Source organism: Canis aureus, chromosome 26, assembly GCF_053574225.1.
Source record: "Canis aureus isolate CA01 chromosome 26, VMU_Caureus_v.1.0, whole genome shotgun sequence".
NCBI classification, from domain to species: domain Eukaryota; kingdom Metazoa; phylum Chordata; class Mammalia; order Carnivora; family Canidae; genus Canis; species Canis aureus.
The window spans coordinates 29,734,015-29,754,961 of record NC_135636.1 but is presented as its reverse complement, the minus strand read 5'-3'; the positions used below and the strand labels follow the sequence as shown (position 1 = coordinate 29,754,961).

Below are 20,947 nucleotides of genomic sequence, written 5' to 3'. Positions count from 1 at the left end.
GGTGGGCGGGGCCGGCGCGTGGTGAGGTCACACGTCAGGCGTTCCCGGCGGCGGCGGCGGGTTAGCGCAACAAGCGCAACACGGACCGACGCTGGGCGCGGCGCTGGGATACCGGGAGACCCGCGGCTCGGCGACGCGAGGTGAGGGACCGGACGGGGTGGGGTGGGGCGGGGCGAATGGGTGGTGTGCGGCTCACCTGCACCTGACGACCTCTCTTTACAGACCATGGGCGCTCGGCTGAGCGGCGGCCAGGGCGCCCCGGAGCCGGTGCAACCCCAGCCCGAGCCCCAGCCCCAGCCCCAGCCCCAGCCCCAGCCCCAGCCCCAGCCCGGGGTGCCCGAGGCTCCTGAGCGGCCTCAGCCTGAGCCCGGTCCCTGGGGGCCGCTGGACGATGTGCGCTTCCTCATCGCCTGCACCTCCTGGTATTGACAAGCCGCCCTCCGCAATTCCTGCCTGCCGTCAACTGTCGTTCTGTCCGCCTCACCTGGCTCATCTCTGTGTCTCTTTCCACCCCCGGCGCCCAGGAGACCCTCGGAGAGTCGAGGAGGTCACGGAGAACCATAGGCCACTGGCTCGCCTCTAGCTCCCCCCAAATTTGTTCACTTCCCGGCCTGCACACAAACCTTCGTGTTCACCCCCACTCCGCAGCTTCTTCAGTGGTCTGGGTCCTGGGGCAGCCCTCCCTGGCCCTGGCTTCCAGAACCAGGCCAGGACTCCTGGTAAGACCTCAAGACTGCCGACCTGACCTCCTCTGGTCTGTCCCTTATTGCTGAGAATGAAGCTTATGCTTTTGTCTTTAATTATGGCACCATGTGCCTTGGCTTCAGAGAACACCTAGTTACAGTGACCCTCCCCATACTCCTCCTAGGAGACGTTGCTCTGTCATCCTGGATCCCAGTGAGGCATTATCACGCTGTGTTCCAGGAACCCCAGTAACTCTGGGGTCAGCCTTTTAGAGAGAGGAGATATCTGATCACTGACCTGGCAGATGAGAAGTGTGGGACAGAGTGTGTCCCAAAGCACCCTGTTCCCCTTTTCCCAGAAGCTTCTTAAGGCCACTCCCAGAACCTGATCCTTGTTTTCACATCCCAGAGAAACAACACACTCTGTATTTTTGTTTTATTTAGAAATGATTTAAAAAACATTATACAAAGGCTGATCAGTTTAAAATGTGACTGACACTGAAATGCTGTGATGTTCCCCAGGCCGAGGGGAAGCTGGACTCTGGGGTCCCCAGTGCTGTGCCCCTCTGTCTGTCTGCCCTGTCCTGGGGTGATGGACAAACAGATGACCACAAGACAGGAGAATCCGAGATTGGAAACCTCCAGGCTGAGCCCTCTCCGGGCCTGGCCCTGCATCCCTCACATCTGCAGCCTGCGCTGCCTGCCTCCATCTCCTGCTCTTTCTCAGCTGGCCTTGGTAGTACCAGGAGCCAGTGGGGAGCCTGGGGAGCCTAGAGCTTTCAAGAAGTGAGAGCACCAACCTGAGGAGTGGAGAGGGACTTAAAAGGGGAGAAAGGAGGCCAGGAAGAGATGGATAAAAGAGACCCTTCTGATCTCATCTTGGACCCTAGAGGCGTCCATAGGTGGGGACCCAAGGCCCAACCAGCCCACCCGATGGCCTGGGCGAGAAATAACCTCTCTGTGCTTTATTTGAGGGCACGGTGAGAGTTACCCTAGGCTTCCCAGGGCCTGCACGAGTTTCATGTGAGTGGACAGGTATGAGCTAATAAAGTGCTTTGCAAAGTATAAAACACTATACAAACCTATGAATCACTAATATCTCTGCAGTTGTTCCCCACCCGCCCCAGGGAGCCCGCCCTTGGCCAAAATGAGAAAAAACAGAAAGATGATGACAGGGAACACAGTGGACCCACAGAGGTGCCTCTGGGACAAGAGAGATTTTGCTCAAGACAGCTCCCAGGGCAACAGTAGTCCCTGTCTGCTACAGGTTAAGCCAACCCAAAACCCAGAGGCCACAGGGTAGGAGCAAGGTCCATGCAGACTCAGAGGGCCAGGATGGCATCTGAGGCTCCGCCAGCACCCTGAGGACTGATTCCTCCTTTTGGCTTTGGCAGAGGGCCAGTGGGCACCACTGAACCCATTGGTCTTGCCTGGGGCTTTTCAGAGGCAAAAAGGCTGCCTCCACCAGGTTGGAGAGAGGCAAGCTGAGCCCTAGGAATTTCTGCCAGAGACGGTGAAAGGTGGGCCCCAAGCACTGGGACTGCTACCAGTTGGGGTGCCCTTTGCAAAGAGCAGTGCAGGATGGGCCCAGTGAGCTAGGTCAAGCAAGGGCCAAGCTTGTATAAACACTGCTTCCAGGCTGAGATATTGAGTTGGCCTCAGGGTACCTGGGAGTTTGGGCTCTGAACACTTGAGAAGGCTGCCCTGGGCCCATTACCCCAAAGCCATGAGAATGTTGGTCTGGAGCCATTTCTGCCTAACCTACCTAGTCAGGTTGAGCCCCAGGCCATAAGCAACAGAGCTGGGGACTGGGGGAGTGGGGAGAGGGACAGGGGAGTGGAGGATGGTCACAACTCAAATCAGCCTCCAGAAATGGGGTCAGCTCTTGCCCAGCCCTTCAGCCTCATGAGCAGAATCCAGCTCCTGGGGTGTCTGGGCACTAGAGTGGCCTTAGCAGCACCTTGGTCCTTATCTCCTGGGGGAGGGCCAGCCATGCTGGCCTCATCACCAAGATAGTCACCTCTAATTCACCTAACGCCTCAAGCAGCCTTTGCAGAATGGGACTTTTAAAACAGTAGTGACAAGACATTTAAATATTCACGATGTGACTGCTGGGTCCTTGTCAGACCCAGCTGGGCCACAGCACTGCCTGCAACATGTGACCCTAAATCCTAGGTCTCAGAGGAGACCCTGATGTGTGGAGCAGGTTTCCTGAGGGATCTGCTGAATGCCAGCAGGGGAAACCCAGGCTTTTTGCCCACCATGTTGGCAGCAGGAGTCTTATAGCCTTGGAGGACAGTGGGGTGGGGGTAGGGGGACATCTGACCAGCAGGTGTTGGCAAAAGGGGACCAGGATTGGTGGCATCTCCCAGATGGGGCTGAGAGTGCTAGTGCTGGCTTCCACAGAAGGTGCTGGGTCCAGCCAGGAACGGAGCCGTGGTGCCTCATTGATATACCACAGGATTCAGTGACCACAGGGCCTCCTCCTGGCATGGTCCCTGCCTCCTAATGGGGCCTGGCCTATTCCCTCGGGTAGGGAGCAGTTTACCCAGGACAGAAGGCTGGCAGCTGGGTGCCAGACACCCACCCTGGGGCACAGCCACCATCACTCCCTGCCCCACGCTCAGCCTAGGCCAACATACCTACCACTTCAGCTGCATGACCCCTGGCCTAGGGCCCTGCTGGCCCAGGTGGGCAGTGGCCAGAGTTGTGCCTCAGACCCTGATGAGGAAGGGTCTGGCTGGCCAGACCGAGTGGACAGAGAGGGCTCTGGGCTGCTCACACCCACTCCTGGACTGGCCGCTTATAGTAGGTGACAGGCTGAGGGCCTGCCTTGTTCTTGAACTGGAAAATGGTGTAGACCAGCACCAGGATGCAGAGGGACAGGATGCAGGGGATGACCACGGCCACGGCATTCACAGAGCCTGGTACGTCGTTGATGGTCACCATGATGTCCACATCGTCCTGGGGCAGCCGCCGCTCCTTCCGCCGCTCCACCTCCTTCTGGTTGCAGCCCATCCAATCACGAAGGATGTTGCGTGGGTAACCAGGCTCCACACTCAGTTTCTGGTTGTCAAACTTCCAGTAGTCCCGGCCCTTGTAGAAGTAGGTGTAATCTGCAGAAACATGGCCAGCATCACCACTCCCAGACACTTCCCTGCACCTACTCTGACCCATTGTGAGAGGGCTTAGGGTGCTATAGCAGCATGGGAGAAGGGCATCTCTCCTGCCCTGGAGTCACAAGAGGAACTCTGAAGGAAGATGGCCATATCAAGGGGTGGGAGCAGCATGTTGGAAGGCTTGAAGTTGGGAGGAGGAGAGTGCTTGGCACACTCTGCAAAAGTGTGGCAGGGTCACAGAGTTGCAGAGAGGTGTGCCCAGGACCTGGAGCAATCTAGCCTGTCATCTCAAAGGTGCTAAGAGGCCACTGAGGGCTTTATGTAGAATTGATAAGTCCCAATTTGTGCCTCCCTGCCTTAGCTTGGGATCACACTGTGCCTATACCATCCCCCACTGCTGCCCACACACGCAGGGGTGAGAGCAGCTCCCAAACTATGGCTTGGACAGCACTGCCTTCATAGTTCTAGGGCCTCAGTCCAGCTTCTGCTTGAGGCAAGGGAGGCAGGGAGCAAGGTTTCTCATTTTGCTGACAGCGGACACCACCTTGTCACAGTTATCATGGATTTTCTTTGGTTTGTCACACATTACAACACAGGTGCAGGGTGTCTGGGACCCTGCTGGGGAAGGGCCTAGAAAGAAAAGAGGTGGAGGGGCTGGGCAGGCTCCCAGCAACAGCCTTCAGGGCCCAGCCAGTCTACAGATAGCAAAGCAACTCACTCAGACTCTCCTATTGGACAGCTCCCCACCCTGGGACTTTGATTGGCCAAAGTCCTTGATGTCACCTGTCTCTGAGGCTCCCAGAAAGTGAGAACACGTGTGAAGCATCAGGTACACAGAAGACCCACCAAGTAGCAGCTCTGCCCCTGAGACTTCTGGCTTTCTTACCAGTGACATCTCCTTGGAAAGCCCTTCCCAACAATGCTCTCTAACACGCCCTCTCACCGTCCCGCCCCAACAAGCTCTTCCACTGCACTCCCTTCCCTTAGAACGTTTGTTGCCACCTTAGTTCTTTTCTGCCTCTAGACTAGGAGCCAGGGATGCAATGCAAGTGTTGTTCTCTGCTCCTTCCCCAGCTCTCCCACACAAGCTTGCTCTCAGTAATTACTGTGCAGTGAGTGAATGACTCCTGTTGTTCTACATAAAATAAAACACACCAACAAGATGATGTCAATGATAATAGCAGCTAAAACTCACGTGGCAGGGACCATGTACTAGGTGTTTGTCTAAGTGCTCTACTTAATTTATCTTATTTAATTCTTATAAATGCTGTCGAGATAGGTACTATTATTACCCCCCATCTGATAGATGAGGATGCTGGGAAAACTTAAGTGGTTTGCCCAAACTCCTAGTGAGTGGTGGAGGCGGGACGTGAAACCAGCCAGGCTCCAGAGTCTGTGCTTTTGACCAGATCAGGGGAAATGTATTTAACAAACATTCATGAACTCCCACTCTGCACCTGGCAACACCCAGCCCCTCTTCTGGAGAAGCTTGTAGTCTGGTGGGAAGCTCCCAGCCTAGCCTCCAGGAGGAACTTAGGAAATGTCTCATAAATAGAAAAAGGCTTCTCTCTCCATCTGCCTGCCCTAAAGCCTTATAAACAAGCACCTTTGAAAGCACCCATATCCATCATTGCTTTTCAGATTTGATAACTCAAGGAACCCCTAGAGTACATCTGAGCACCACTACTTGAGAAACGCTGTCTGAAGGGGTGAAGTCAGTCTGTGAAAACATCTCTCAAATGTGAGTCACCCCTGCAGCTGAGAAGTGTGACTTGGTAGCTGGTAAGAGAATGAATTGACTGTGTGAACCTGGGTAGATATGAGGCAGTTGTCTTTAACATCAGGCACCTTTCTCAAAGATGCCCTGAGAGTATGCCCATGGGCCCTGTTGAGACCCACATAAAATCACACCACCCCCCAACACAGCCAGGTCCTTACGTACATCCTTCCTTGCTGATGAAAGCCCCTTGGGGAGCCTGTGGGATGCCCTTCCAAACAGTGATGGGCTTCGGGTAGCCAGGGTCTGTGGCCCGCCGCTCCTCGCTGTAGCGCCAGTACCGTTCACCTTTGAAAAAGTAGGTCTTCCCCACAGGTTCCCAGCGCAGAGCCGTATCAATGCCTTCTCGGGGCAGACAGCTCCCCAGTTCTCCCAGGCTGTGGGGATACCCCGGCTCCACCGTCACCTCCTTAAACACCCAGTACTTGTCACCTGTAGCCAAGAGAAGCCCAGGATCAGCTTTCCCTGGTCACCTAGCACCAGAGGTCATGGTTAGTGCCACATGTCCATTTTCTAGGACTGAAATCATTCATAGCCAGAGTGTCGGAAACAACTGAGGCCTGCTCCACAGCCTCTGTCTCCCACAGAGCAAGGAGGCAAGAAGCCAGAAGCCAGCCACCACAGATGCTGGGCAACTGGCCTCCTGCTGCCCAGCCTCCGTGCCCCACCCCACTGTTCGCTCATGTGACTTGTCCTCTCTGGGGTATCCTCAGCCACTGCGGTGGCTTCACACATATTAGTACTCCCCAACCTTCCATCAGTGACACCCAGCTCTGAGGGCTCACAGCCACTTCCACCAGACCTGAGCCCCACACCCAGGAACCCTGATCCCAAGCACACCAGCCTCTGAGCATTTCCACATTGGCTTCCTAGAATTCCTCATCACCTCCACAGGGAGGTGTGCTACTTCTCTCATCACCTTTCTGCCTCCTGGTCCCCAATGAGAAGCCCTGGCCTCACCTTTGACTCTTTCTTTCCTTCTCTTCTCAGTGTTCAGCCTCTCATGACGTCTTTTGCATCTTAACTGTCCCCACTCTGGCCTCACTGGTCTTCCCCAGTGTGGGCCTTGTCAACTTGCTCCCCTCCTGTGCAGCAGCTGACTCAGAAATGGCCTCCCCACCTCTGCCCTCTGGCTCTCCACTGCTCAGAAACATCTAGTGGGTCAAGACTGCATTCTGGCCTAGAAACCAAGACTCCTCAGGATGCTCCCCAACTTTCCTTTCCAGGCCACTGCTCACCACTCTCCAATATGGGGCTCCATGGCTGGTCAGTGGAACTTCTAAGCTCTTCCAATGTACATGCACATTCCCACACTACTCTGTTACCCAAGCTGTCCCTTCCCCTTGGATTGCTTTCTTCACATCTCAGTATCTGTATCTTACCCTTCTGAGGCTGGGCCCACCTCAAGATAATCAAAATGAAGCAACCTAGCACCAGATGGGCATGCCATACAAGCTAGCTCCTCAACCCCCTTCCCTGACCCCTTCAGCCTGTGACCTCCTCCCAACCAACTCTTACATAACTGCGGAGATGGCCTCCGATGGAGTACTGCATGGTCTTTAGGTGTCTGGACCATCCTCTGCTTCATGTGGGTGAGCCTCATTATCCCACCAGCTGGGCACACACAGACCCTTAGCAATCACTTTGTGACTCGATTCCCCCCAGACTGCGCTTCACCTGCCTGCACCTTCATCTGTCCTGTCAGAAGCCAGTGTCTCTGTTAGGGCTAAAGAGGTCCTTGGAGAGCATCTGCTTCTGACCCCACCCCTTCAAGTGTACAGATGGGGCAAGGAGGTCCCAAAAAAGTCAGGGAACTGTCCCAGGTCTCTCAGCACAGGCTGTATTACCTTTGAAGAAAACAAATCTTCCATCAGCCCTTTCATAGGCTGCATCTATCCGGGCAGGCAGGCCCTTCCAGAACTGCTCTATCTGCATCGGGTAGCCTTCTTGTACCCGGTTATTGCGCAGGCGCCAGAACCATCGATCCTGGGGATTAACAGGAGGAGAAAAAGGCATAGCAGGCCCTGCCTCAACCTAGTGATCTCTGCCCTGGGGCTCAAGCCTCAGTAACCCCAAAGCTTCCCGTGGGCCCAGCCTTGGAACCCTCTGTGATGTCTATCCATCTACTACTAGCTTCCAGTGCCCTGAGGAAGACAGGATGCCCATTAACTCTTTTCATATAAGCCTCCTGATGGCTCTGATGCCTGAGGGGCCATGAGACAGACAACAGACAGGCCTGGTACAGGGATGAGGTGTGGAGGAGCTGGAAGGAATGATGCCCAGGCCTGGAGTGGCCACATGAGGGCAGCAGAGAGTCACTGACATCAGCCAGCCCCTCCCCAGGCTGGCCACTCCTCACCAGCGGGCTCCACCCAGCAGTGCGGGGACCCTGGGAAGCAAGCTGTGGGAATCCCTCAAGACCTGGGTGTGAATTTGGATTCCTCCACTCAGAGCCACATGACCGTGAGCACAGCACTTCAAGCGCCTCACCTTCAAATGGGGGTAATGATGGGGATCAGATGAGAGATTATGGATCAAGTGCCTAGAACAGCACAGGGTACATAGCTGATGTTGAATAAATGGCAGCTCAGTAGGCCAAGAGTGTCATAAAGCCCTCGTCTCGAAACTAGTGTCTTGTGTGTGTGCAGCACAGTAGGCAGTCTGGGAAAGGCCTATTATCACCTACCAGGACCTCAGTTTTCACGTTTGTAAATGGGGATGATAAAACCCAGACTTGCCTAGGAACAGTTCAGTGCAGGGGATCAGAATGCAGAATAATGAATGTGATTCGTAAAAGCTGGCATAAAACCTAGGAAAGTTTATTTTTTAAGGTGTTTTACAGAGTGTTCACACTGAGTTTTTTAAATCTTAGTTTGACTTTCACAAATCTGCTAGTAGATCTGAAATATACAGCATATTAAGGAAAGCCAAATGACTTTCCTAGATCTATGCTGTGAAAGGCAGGATTGACGTTGGCCCAGGTTGCTTGATTCTTGCTCAGCACTCAAAGCTTGCTTAGAAAACTTGAGAGGAGTGGGGCAGCCTCCCACAGCCACGCAGTGTGATGGAGAGGCTCTGGCCTCTTCAGTGGAGGATTCATTGTCCTCGTGGCCAGTGTGTGGTCACCAGGCTGTTTTCTAATTCTTTTTTTTTTTTTAATTTTTATTTATTTATGATAGTCACAGAGAGAGAGAGAGAGAGAGAGGCAGAGACACAGGCAGAGGGAGAAGCAGGCTCCATGCACCGGGAGCCCGACGTGGGATTCGATCCCGGGTCTCCAGGATCGTGCCCTGGGCCAAAGGCAGGCGCCAAACCGCTGCGCCACCCAGGGATCCCACCAGGCTGTTTTCAACTGCCAGCCTCTCTGGGGATGGCCTCGACCTCACAGAGCTCTCCCAAGGTCATACCCTTTCTCATCCAATGACTGAATGAAACAGGGGGTACCAAGCCTCAGCTATTTGGGGCTGGATGTGGGAGGACTCTGATGGGCCATTCCAGCTCCAGAACTCTCTGTGGGAGCAGCCAACTCTGCAGTGAACCTAGTTGCTGCTTATTTTCTCCTTCTGCCCAATTTGCTTTCTTCCCTCCTTCCCACAAATGTTGATCCCAAAGGTGCTTCCTAATCAAAATCCTGCATTCCAAATACGGTCTCAGAATCTGCAACACACCAACCAAACAGGCTGCCACCTGGTCTGTCCATGGCTGAAGTGACAGGAATAGGACAAGTGACAAGACATAGCCTGGCCAGCTTTCTATCAGGTATCCCTCAGTACTGGCCTCTCAGCCCTGCCAGGATCCAGAGACAGACTCAGTCACCCCGTGCCAGCCCCTACACCAAGCTGCTATCTTCACTGTCCTGTGCTCCTTCGATCTTCATACATCCTTCATTAGAGAAATGACTCCCAGCTTTCAGATGGAGAAACTGAAGTCCCTAAAGGAGGTGACTTGCTGAAAGTCACAAACCAAAAGCAGGTCTCCAGCACTTACTTTCCCCCAGCATTACCCCTGGGAAGGTGTAGGATTATCAGTTGACCTGCCTCCCTCTTAGAAACAAGTCAATTCACCTGGCAGCACCAGAAAGGGACCCCATGTCCTGGCCACTGGGCCAGCTGCCATCCAGGCCCCAAATGGGCCTAATCCCAGAGCGTCCACCTTCTCCTGCTCTGCAAAAGGGGAAGGAGTGGGAGGGGACCATCCAGGTGTTGCCAGTCAACTGGCCTTACCTTAAACACAAACATCTCACCACGGAAGAGTGCCACCGTGTTGAAGTTGCCATCACAGATGTTGGGTTTGGCACCCGGTGTGGATGGCCGGTCCCCCAGGGGCGGCCGAGGGGGCCTGGGCTGGCGTTCATGCTTCCTCTCGCTCGGTGAGTGGATCCTGCGGACGGGGAGTGTGGGGAGTGGTCTTGTGGGCTCCAAGGGCTCGGCTGGAGGTCCTGGAGAGAGGGACTGCATTTTAGACAGAGCCGGCCATTCCCTGCCTCCCCTGTCAGGGCCTTGTCACCACCCAGGCAGCTTTGGGATCTGTCTCCCTCCAGCCCCCTGTTCCTTCTCCCATTTTTTTTACTCTCCCCCAATCTTTGAGAAAATAGATGAAAATCACCATTAAATGGAACTCTCATCTTTCCACCTCTAAATCTCGTGTCTTCTATTATATGAGAGAGCATGTCCTTTCTTAGGTTCTGTGTCCCATACCATCTTCCTCTGCCCTCTTCACACATGCCAGCCTCATTCTCTCTCCCCTTCTTCCTTATGCTGCTCCAAGACACCTTCTGCCCTGTCTGTCAAGATCTCCAGTGACCTCCATGTTGCCAGATCCAAGGGTTACTGACTCAAACTCTGATATGCATCTGAATTATTCAGGGATCTTGATAAAATTCAGATTATGACTCAGAGGTCTGGGGGTGGCTTGCAATTCTGCATTTCTTCAGGCTCTCAGGTGATGCCAGCGTTGCTGGTCTGAGGCCCACACTTGGAGTAGCAAGATCATAGAAGCACTTTTCCAGGAGCCTGTACTGACTTAGGTTTCTTTCTACTTCATGGGCTGTTCCTTCTCTACCTCCTTTGCTGGCAGCCTTTCCTCACCCACCCTACTCTAAAGGTGAGAGTGCTTCTGGGTCCTCTTCTCTCTGTATTTGTCCTAGGTCAATGTTCTCACTTGGGCGGCAAAATAAGATCACCAGGAGAGCTTTTAAAACTCTTGATGCTTAGAAGGCACTCCAGACCAATTAGAACCCGGTCTCTGAGAATGTGGGCACTTTTTACTGAAATTCCAAGGTAATTCCAACAAGTCCCCTAGTTAAGAATCACCACCCTGAGTGATGTCACCTAGGTTCATGGCTCCTCTATGTTGGAGCTGTCCAATGGGACGTTCAATGATGATAGAAATATTCTATATCTGTACTGCCCAATACAGTACCCTCCAGCCATACGTGGCTGTTGAGCACTTGCAATGACTAGTTGTTAGTGTGACAGAGGAACTGAATTGTTATTTAATTCTAACTAATATAAATTTAGTTAATATAAGTTTAAACTTCAGTAGTCACATGTGGCTAGTGGTTAAAAATTGGACACCAAAGATTCCAAATCAATATCCCAGCCCAGATCTCTGAGCAACAGACTAGTAAATCCTTTCGCCCTCACAATTAGAAAAGCCAGAAATCTTGGTGTTGTCCTTGACCCTTACCCCCATATTTGATCTATCAGCAAATCCTGTCCAGTCTACTTTCAAAATCCCTCCAGTCCCTACCTCCCCTGTTTGGTCCTCCACTGCTTCACTTAGAAGATCCTGCTCATCCTCCACGGTTCTGGTTGGGGCCATCTGTTCTGTGAGGTTCTCAGGGCCTCCAGAGGGAGCCTGGGGGCTGAGGTGCCTGTGCTAGGCTGCAGTGCATTTGCTCAAGTAAACTGGTCTTCCCATTCAACTGACTTGATAAGAACAAGACCTTCGCATACCAGTGTGAACCAAGAGCTAGGAGGGAGGCATAATAGCAGGACTTTCATATCTTATCAAGATACCAGTCTATTTCTAGTTCTGTCTTGTTTATGAAAAAAACTCTGTGGTGTGCTGATGGATGTCTGTGCCCCCCACACCCCACCCCTCAGGCAGGTCATCACAGTCCATCCCCAAAGAAGGAGCCATGGCTCCCTCTCCCCTGCCACGCACCATAGATCTTCTGGATGCCCTGGAGATCATCCTGAGGCAGTTTGAAGTTGTGTGTCTCCATGTACTGGTAGAAGGGCGCCATGATGGCGCTGGGGTCATTGGAGTGCTCCAGTCCCAGCGCGTGGCCCAGCTCATGCACAGCCACCAGGAAGAGGTCATTCCCTGTGGAGAGGGGGGTGGAGAGGTGCCCAGGGCACCCACTCGTATCAGTCAATCCATTGCTTCAGCAAACACTAAGCAAAAAAGGCTTTGTGCCAGGCTCTGTGCCAGACACTGGGATCTAACAGAAATCATACACAGTCCTGCCTTTTGGAACTCTCCATATAGGGGGTGGATTTGGAGAGAGAAACAAAATAAGTGCGATTCATGTTCCAGGTACTTTAATAGTAAGGGTCAAGAGAGGATTCTGAAAAGGGAGGAGTGACTTAAAGATATTCAGGGAAAGCTTCAAAAGGGTGAAGTTTAAGTCGAGTCTTAGAAGGTAAAAAGTTAGGAGAATGGATTCAGAGTAGGAGAGGGAGGGGTGGGGGTGGCATTCCTGGCAGAAGGAACTCTATAAACAAGATCCAGGGACAAGCAGGCTCATTCCACTTGGCTCTGGAACAAAGCACAAGGGGAGGGCAGAGAGAGATGAGGTCAGCCAGGCTGGCAAGTGGGGCTCTGTGATGCCACGCAAAGGAATTTGGACTGGCTTCTTAGCCAGTGGGGGGTTTAAGCAAGAGTGGGGGTGGCAACATGATGAGTCATTCTGGCTGCTCTGTGGCTGGAGGAGGAATGAGAGGAGAGGGAGACCAGAGGTAGGGCGTCGGTGGGGCTGGTTTGGAAGCTGGTGGAAAGGTCTGGGTGAGAGATGAAGAGGGCCAAGCCAGGGGAGGGAGTAGGACAAGCAGAGGGGAGGTCTGGGGGTGGCAGGCTGACAGTCTGCATCAGGAGGTCCAGGGGCAGGCAGGCCTGAGTGCGGGGCCCTTGGCCCAGTCCAGCAAGACCTCAGTCCTGAAAGAACTGAACCATGGCCAAGATCAAGGCAGGGACTCAAATGTGAGTGAAAACAACAAGATCCAGGTGCTGAAAGTGGGACACGGGATCCTGAGCACAAAGCTAAAGTGGCAACATGGCACAGTGGTAGTGAGTGTGGGCCCCTGAGCCAGATGGACTCCTTCATTCCCAACTCTATCTACCCCCACTAGCTCTGTGAGCTTAGCCAGAAGGTCTACCCTCTGAGCTTCAATGTCTTCATTTGTAAAATGAAGAGATCATACCTACTTCATAGGGTTTTTTGAGGATTGGATAAGATAATATGTGTAAAGGGCATGGTGCTGCATAGTAGCTGTTGTTAGCATACATAAGATGGAAGCTTGGTGCCTGGAATAAGCCCATTGACCAGAAAGGAAGCACAAGGCCAGTGGGGTTCCAGCTACCAGATATTCTTAGGCCAACTCCTCGGAGCCTCTGGATCGGGCTTGGGACAGAACAAGGCCTGATATTGAGGAAGGGGATTAAGTAACTCCAACTTTGGGGAAGGAACAAGGAACAGGAAGTTGGGTGGGCTGTTATACCAATAGTCCTGATCCATGTCTGTCTAGTTACAAACTCTTGCTTGCCTTGACCTCTGGTATTTGAGCTCTGCCTCTCATTGCCCAGCCCTAAGGCAGGTTGCAGCTCATTCCTGCCACCTTAAAGTCCAGGGGAGGGAGGTTGCCAAGAGCCCAGGAGGTGGTCAGGAGTTCTGGTGCCTACTTTGGCTCCAGTGTCACTGGCAAAGTTGCCCAGTCCAGCCCAGTTGAGGGCCCTGTAAGGGTCAGATGGGGCTGGGAATTGTCTCTGGCCTTTCTGGTTAAGGTCTTGGGAAGAGAGAAGGGTTTTATGGGGCAGAACCAGACGTGTGCATGCCTGCCTCTCTGCTGACACCACTAGTGTCTTCAGTGAAGTTGGGATGGGCAAGATCAGTGCAAGGTTGGCCAAGAGCCTGGGGCTGGCCTTCTGCTGGGGAAGGGCAAGCTGGCAGGAGGAGACCAGGCCGCCCCCAGTTCCTTCCTCAGGTCCTGATTTCTCTGGCAGCGGGGAAGGGTGAGCTCATCTCTCAGCTCCATCCCAAACAAAGGCAGCTACTAGAGCCAGCGGAAGGCAGCTCTGCTTCCTGGGGGCTGGTCCTGCCTGGCTCAGCTCCTGGCCTGTTCTTTGACCTGGGACAAGCTGTTCGGGCCTCTTGTCTCCTGACCAGTCTCTTTCTCAGGGGGCATCCACAGGGATCTCCGCTGGGAACCAGGGAACAGGGCTCTGAGAAATTGGCAAGACTCTAAACCTTTGTCCTCAGCCTGTGTCTATTACTCTGGTAGCCTCTGTGCCTGGGTCTCTGCAGAGAACAGGAGGAAGCCCTTGAAGGGAAGAGGATTGTCGGTTTATTCCAGGGACCAAAAGGCAGAGAGGAGCTGGGGAACTGGCATCCCAGTGCACCTGTTCTGTGGGGGCTACTCTGGGGAGATGGAAAGAAAGGAGAGAGAGGCAGGGAAAAAAAAAAACAAAACCCTGGAGCTTGTGAGGGGAAGAGCATAGGGATGGAGAAGATCCCAGTACTTAGTGGGCAGGAGACTGTTAGGGTCTTCGCCCTCCAAGAGGGTGAGAAGCAAGGAAGCAGAGTAGTCAGAAGTGCAGTCTGAGGGAGCCAGACTGATGTGAATCCTAGCACCGTCATGTCGCGGCAGTGGGACATTTTAAATCTCTTCCTCTGTGAAATGCAGGGAATATCTGTAGCTTCATCCTAAGAATGGGGGTAAAGTCAGTGAGGCAAGGTCTGTAAAACACTCAGAATTACAGGTCACTATTAACTAGCAGGGTCACATTGAACTGTGTGTAAGGATCACCATCCCCAATAGGGAGTGCTCCTATAGGTTGGAAGCTCAGGTCCTAGGGCCTCCTAGCAAGTACCCAAAACTCCTCTTCAGCTACTCAAGCATACCTTGTCTTTGCTTCATTTCCTTTGCTTGGATCTCCATATTTGGTAAACCCTATCTCATTGACCCCTCCAATGCTGAAAGGTTGTAACATTTCCCTTGGCCTCTATTCTTTTGCCAATGCTGTCCCCTCCACCCAGAATAACCTTACTTTTCCTTCAAAGTTCAGCTTATTGCCACATCTTCCAGGAAGACTTCCTTGATCTCCCCCACTGGCAGTGCGTGCATCCTCCTTTACTCTCTCAGTTTATCTGAACCACCTTTATGGCACTGACCCTTTTCCACTGTACGTTACAGCCACTAGCACACACTCTCTTCTGCCCCAGGACTGTGAGCTCCTTGAGGGCAAGTCTTGTGCTTGACAGGGCTAGGTGACAGCAGCCAGATGGAACAGTGCCAAATGGTCAGTAATTTTCCACGTGTGGTCCTTGGACCACCTGCAGCAGAATCACACGGGGCAATTATTAAAAATTCAGACTCCTGGGTTCACACCTGGCTCTGCCACTTACTGTGTGAATTTTTATGACCACTTTGAACTTTACTTTCCTCATCTGTTAAAGGGAGATTATGGTCCCTGCCTGGTCTAATTCCGGGTGGGAAGAGTCATAGAAGTCACTGCAGACGGACTCTACTCTGTGAAGGGCTGGTTTCAATGACTCTTCCTATCTTCCTCAGGGCTGGGCTCCCTTTTCACCAGAGCTTAGTGAACTCAAATATCAGTGCTTGACTCAATGAAGCAGATGAGGACCGAAGGTGCCTGGAAGCAGCCCCTGAGATCAGCTAGAAGGTACAGTGGGCCAGACTTTGCCAGACATTGCCCTTCACAGAGACTCCAATGACATGGAGAATCAGAATCACCCCTCTACCCTTACAATCCAGTGGTTCTCCAGGAGAGCCTTTTAAACATAGATGGAGGAGCTTCTGATTCAGAAGTTTGGGGTTAGGACTTAGGCAACATTTTTTTCTTTTTTTTTTTAATAAAGTCCCACAGAGGATCCCTGGGTGGCTCAGCGGTTTAGCTCCTGCCTTTGGCCCAGGGCGCTATCCTGGAGTCCTGGGATCGAGTTCCACGTCCGGCTCCCCGCGTGGAGTCTGCTTCTCCCTCTGCCTGTGTCTCTGCCTCTCTCTCTCTCTCTCTCTATGTCTATCATAAATAAATAAATAAATAAATAAATAAATAAATAAATAAATAAATACATCTTAAAAAAAAATAAAGTCCCGCAGGTGAATATTATAGTGATTGGATCAGGCTGACCCATCTGGAGCAGCTGCTCAACCTTAGAGCCTCTAACAGTGGGACAGCCTGCATCATCTGTGCCTCCTGATGGCAGTGCAAGAGGGAGGACACGGACCTCTTAGGAAGCTCTTGCCAAAAAGTGAGTCTAGTCACGCCTGTAGGTCTATTGGCCAATATTCAAGATATAGGAGGAAGGGAGATGTGTTAAAAGTGAATCCGAATCTCATCGAGCCAAATGACTACTCAGGACAAGTGACCTGGTTTCTTCAGCAAATATTAGCAGAGTCGGGGGTGGGGAAGCAAGCTGACTGCTGTAAATGAAAATGGCTTAAGAGACATGTCAACCATGTGTGACATGTGGATATTATCTGGATCTGGATGCAAGCAATCAGCTTAAGGACATTTTTGAGGTAATTTTTGGAAAAAGACCCAAACTGGGAATTGGATTTTAAGAAATTATTGATAATTTTGTTGGTTTTGGTAATATTTTTGTGGTTGTGTTAAAAATAACCCATTAGATGTATATCCTAGAGTATTTACAGGTGAAATGATATTGTGCCAAGGATTTTCTTTAAAATATATCAGCCAGGAAATAACAGTGGCAGGGGGAGGGTAAGGTGAGATGGTAGTGACATCATATGGGTAATTGCCAAAGCAAGGCAGTGGGTGCCTGGGGGTTCACATTATCATTCTCCCTTCTTTTGTGAGTTTGAAGTTTTCCATATGGAAATTTAGAAGAGAGAAGCAAACCAATAAACACAAAGTTCCCAGGAGGCTCCGCTTACTCCCGGGCTGAATTTATGTGGAAATTAAATGAGATAATATTCAGGTGCTCCATAAATCTTGATTCCTTTCATCTCCTTCCAGAAACTGTCCTAGGGCAACCCTCTGCATTCCATTTTACCTGTCAGGGGCCCATTGCTGTGGTCAGGAGCTGCATCTGAACAGTTCATGTTTGGCTTTCCAGGACATGGAAAAGTCCTGACCCTTGTCCAAAGAAGACATGGGCCATCTTGGATGATCTATCAGAATTGGCAGCTGTCCATCAGGATGTGGTGGGACAGACAAGAGGATGCTGGGATAGCATCCATCTACAGGTCCCAGCTCCTTTCCACATAGACCACCAGAAATTCTTAGGATTTTGAGACTGGGCCCAAGGTCTTCAACAGCAAGGAAGCCTTGCAGGCTGTACAAACCTCAGAGCTGGGAAGGGGACAGGGTTGTTAGGAGTGTCTTTCCAGTGCCTCCTCCAGCCAATATCCCTTCAAGAAAGAAGTCATTTGCCTCTATAAGGGATATAACTAAAATCCTGTCAGCTGACAGTGCCTGGCACATAACAGGACTCAAAAAGGTTAGTTTCTTCTCCTTGCACTTTATCAGCACAGACAGCCATTCATTGACACGGATTCAAGAATCAAAAAGGGGAGAAAGAATAGCTGTTCAGAAAGCCAAGAAGCACACAAGGAAAGAGATAACCAGACAGAGGAAATGGTCCTGGATAGGAAAGAGGACCAGCATTTGAAGAGGGCAAGGGACAAAGAGAAATTTAGCAGTTTCATATCTTTGCTGAGGCTGAGCCTTGGTCAAACCACAGATAAGCCAAGAGCTGCCGATCCCTGATCTACACAATGGTCTAAAATGTTCTCAAGGAGGCTGTCCCCATCCACAGACACCAGACTCAGCCTCTGAAGAAATGCGCCTGTAAGTGTCTGCTCTCACCCCGAAGCACAGCCAAGGAAAAAGAACTTGTGTTTCCCAAACGTGCCTAAGTTTAAAAATCAGAACGCTCAGGGGAAGGGCCTAGGAATCTGTTTATAACAAGAACCCCAGGTGATTCTTATGATCAGGCAAGTTAGGGAGATTCTGGGGACCAAGACAGTGTTGCTCAAGGTGATGGGACACTTATATCAGAAGTCCCTGGGGAATTTATTACACCAAGTGCAAATTCTCCAGCCTGACCCCAGAATCAGAGAATCTGAATAGCAAGAGGTTAGGGGCCTGGAACCTGGAATGTGCATTCTTTAAAGTTCTGAGTGATTCTGGTGTGCCCTGCAGTTTGAGAACCATGGAAACTTAGCTTGGTAGCTAAGAGTGTGCTCCAGAGGTGTCTGGCTGGCTTAGTCAGTAGAACATGCAATCTTGATCTTAGGATCATGAGTTTGAGCCCCACGTTGGGTGTAGAGGTTACTTTAAAAAAAAATAAAATAAATAAAAATTAAGAAGTGCTCTGGAGTCATAATGCCTGGGTTCAAAGCCTTATTTCACCATTCACAGACTATGGGACTATAGGAAGACTATTTAATGTTTCTACATACCTTGGTTTACCTATATGTAAAATGCGGTTGATAATAATAATATATACATATTACATAGTATGTGGAAAGCACTTGACATGGGCCTTAGAATATAACTTGCTAATTGTTATCTCTTTCATCTAAAAGCCAGAATCCTCTATCCCTTTCTCCTCCAGCCTCCCTCTGCATTTTCTTATTTTCTTGTTTTCTCTGCCACATCCTTCAGTAGTCCGCTTTGTGACAGAGTTACTTATGTACACATTGTTTCCCCCACTCAACTGTGGACTATCAGAGGGTAGAGACTATGTCTTTTTTATTTAAATATTTGGATACCCACCTCCACCCGAGCCCCAGGCTGTGTATCATGTTACACTAGTGTTGGAGGGGGTCTTAGAGATCACCTAATCCAGTCCCTCACTTTATATACAAGGAGACTGAAAGTGAATCATTTGCCCCTTACTCACACAGCCAAGTAGTTGAGCTGTGGTTTGAGACCTAGTGCTGTCTGCTACCAGCTATGCCACTTCAGTCCCAAGCCCTTTATCTTAAAAATGGGCGTAATCATGTACACTTGCCTCCTTACTGATGTACTAATGATGTACACTTGCCTCCAAGTGCCTTAGGAGGAAATACTGATGAGGAACTCTTTTGCAAGCTGAAGAGTATTATTACTAGTACTGTACAATAGGACTCTGGCTCCATATAACATTCATTGAGTTACAGTGGTGAATAGCAAGTTATCCAAGAATACTAGAGTGATTATGGGGCCCGTTATTCAACCGAGAAGTTGACATAAAGGAGAGAGAGTCATGTCATCTTGTAAGATGGTCTTTGAAGCTGTTACCAGTCAGGCCAGAGCCTACCACTTTGAGACCCCCACTTTCAGCTTTAATGATATTTTTACCTTTTTTCTCCAGCTTCTGATCCATTACTTCTTATTATTCATGGCCTAACCCCTTCCTTTTGACTCACCCCCCCCTTTAGATCATTTACTAAGTGATCTGACCCATCTCCATGGATGGATCAGTGTTGAATATTATCAGAGAGCTTAGTTCCCACCCTCTTAGGTTCTTAGTTCTTGAACATGAATCTCCAGAGCAGGAAACTCATCTATGGCATCCCCAGCTCTTCCTCAGGGCTTCCTTCCCTGGCAACTGAATAATCCAGGACTGACCCCCTGTCCCCAGTCATGGCCTTACCATCATGGTTGGCATTTCCTAGTGTCCACGGCTCATCTGAGTCAAAGTGAGTGTCTCCTCCAATCCCTGGGCCAGGAAAGTAAGCATGGGCTAGGAATCCCCCTTCTCCATCAAACGGGGAGCTGTCACCATGGAAACCAGAAGCAAAGAAGATCATGATGTCTGCCTCCTTTCGGTCACTTTTGATCTCATGGTAGGGCACTTCTTCAAAGGTCAGCGGGGTCACCTTCTGCCACACATCAAAAGCCTGGCGAATCGCTTTCCGTGTGTCTAGCTCACCCACTTTTGGAGTGTAGTTGTGAATGCTGGTGAGAGAGGGGAGGGTCATTAGGGAGGAACAGTCAGAATCAGAGGCTTGTAGAGTTAAAAGGGACACCAGGGACCATATGGCCTACTCATCTATAAATTTTGAACCCTAGGATTCTGCTGAAGTACCCCTGGGGTTGAAGAAGACGCTGGGTGGGCAAGGCTCTGGGTCTCCACCCCTGCCTCAGTCAGAGCAGCTTCGCTCTAATTGATGTTTTATATGTGATCTCTCACAAAATTTGTGTTAAATACAGAATTCCTTTCCAATGTGCAGAAAAAAGTTGGTGGGTAGCATTTTCTAAATTTTAAGTTTTTCTCCAAATACATAAAATATATTTATAAAACACTTATAAAAGTTATAGAAATATTTAAACGTAGTCCCAGTCTAAAAGTTCTAGAGTTTGAGTGAAACATCCCTTTAAAAAATATTTGGTACCAATTACTTTGCTTGTCTACTTCTTGTATAAGCTACTGTTTGTCTATCTGGGAAGTTGGTATAGGTGGTATCTGATTTAGTTAGTTATAGACTTAGTGATTTAAGTTTACAATAACTGTATTGAATGGTTCTCCATAACAGAGCATCACTACTGGATGCTCTGCCCCATGAGCACCTGGGTAAGGATTATTCACCCATTCTATAGGTAAGGAAACTGAGGCTCAGAGAGGTCAAGTGATAGAAGCTAAGGTTTGAAGCCAGTTTCTCTCTTAATTATTTTGTGTCTTCAGGAGAACTTAAGAGTCTATCCAGTTTCATGTGTGTATATATATATATATATTTTTTTAATTGGAGTTCGATTTGCCAACATATAGTATAACACCCACTGCTCATCCTGTCAAGTGCCCCCCTTGGTGCCCGTCACCCAGTCTCCGCAACCCCCCGCCCACCTCCCCTTTCACTATCCCTTGTTCATTTCCCAGAGTTAGGAATCTCTCATGGTCTGTCACCCTGTCTGATATTTCCCACTCGTTTTCTCTCCTTTCCCCTTTATTCCCTTTCACTATTTTTTATATTCCCTGAATGAATGAAACCATATAATGTTTGTCCTTCTCCAATTGACTTATGTCACTCAGCATAATACCCTCCAGTTCTATCCACGTTGAGGAAAATGGTGGGTATTTGTGGTTTCTAATGGCTGAGTAATATTCCATTGTATATTAGTCTATCCAGTTTCTAATTCAGATTTTTCTTATGTTTCTTTCTCTTGTCAGATTT

At 50.4% G+C, this 20,947-nt stretch overlaps 2 protein-coding genes across 4 annotated transcripts in view; one reads left to right on the top strand and one right to left on the bottom strand.

Annotated features, from left to right (window-relative positions):
• Window positions 1-14: 14 nt before the first annotated feature.
• MMP24OS (MMP24 opposite strand) lies at window positions 15-16,820 on the top strand. Of its 3 annotated transcripts, none has more exons than XR_013365186.1 (4): window positions 15-140; window positions 223-719; window positions 5,444-5,543; window positions 16,803-16,820. XR_013365186.1 is itself a non-coding variant. In XM_077872891.1 (2 exons), the coding sequence occupies exon 2, from the start codon at window positions 226-228 to the stop codon at window positions 427-429; it is 204 nt and encodes a 67-aa protein (XP_077729017.1). In that variant the 5' UTR covers window positions 15-140; window positions 223-225; the 3' UTR covers window positions 430-1,764. The 3 variants fall into 3 exon arrangements, 1 of the variants encoding a protein (XP_077729017.1); XR_013365185.1 differs by lacking the exon at window positions 16,803-16,820 and adding an exon at window positions 6,570-8,204; XM_077872891.1 differs by lacking the exons at window positions 5,444-5,543; window positions 16,803-16,820 and having other exon boundaries at window positions 223-1,764.
• MMP24 (matrix metallopeptidase 24) overlaps window positions 1,106-20,947 on the bottom strand; it is a 43,108-nt gene continuing 23,266 nt past the window's right edge. Inside the window, exons 4-9 of the mRNA XM_077872881.1 lie at window positions 19,429-19,733; window positions 11,748-11,909; window positions 9,803-10,017; window positions 7,427-7,565; window positions 5,745-6,011; window positions 1,106-3,799 (exon numbers count right to left, since the gene is read on the bottom strand). Coding sequence (XP_077729007.1) covers window positions 3,462-3,799; window positions 5,745-6,011; window positions 7,427-7,565; window positions 9,803-10,017; window positions 11,748-11,909; window positions 19,429-19,733 — 1,426 coding nt within the window. The 3' untranslated portion in view covers window positions 1,106-3,461. The remainder of the gene's footprint in view (window positions 3,800-5,744; window positions 6,012-7,426; window positions 7,566-9,802; window positions 10,018-11,747; window positions 11,910-19,428; window positions 19,734-20,947) is intronic.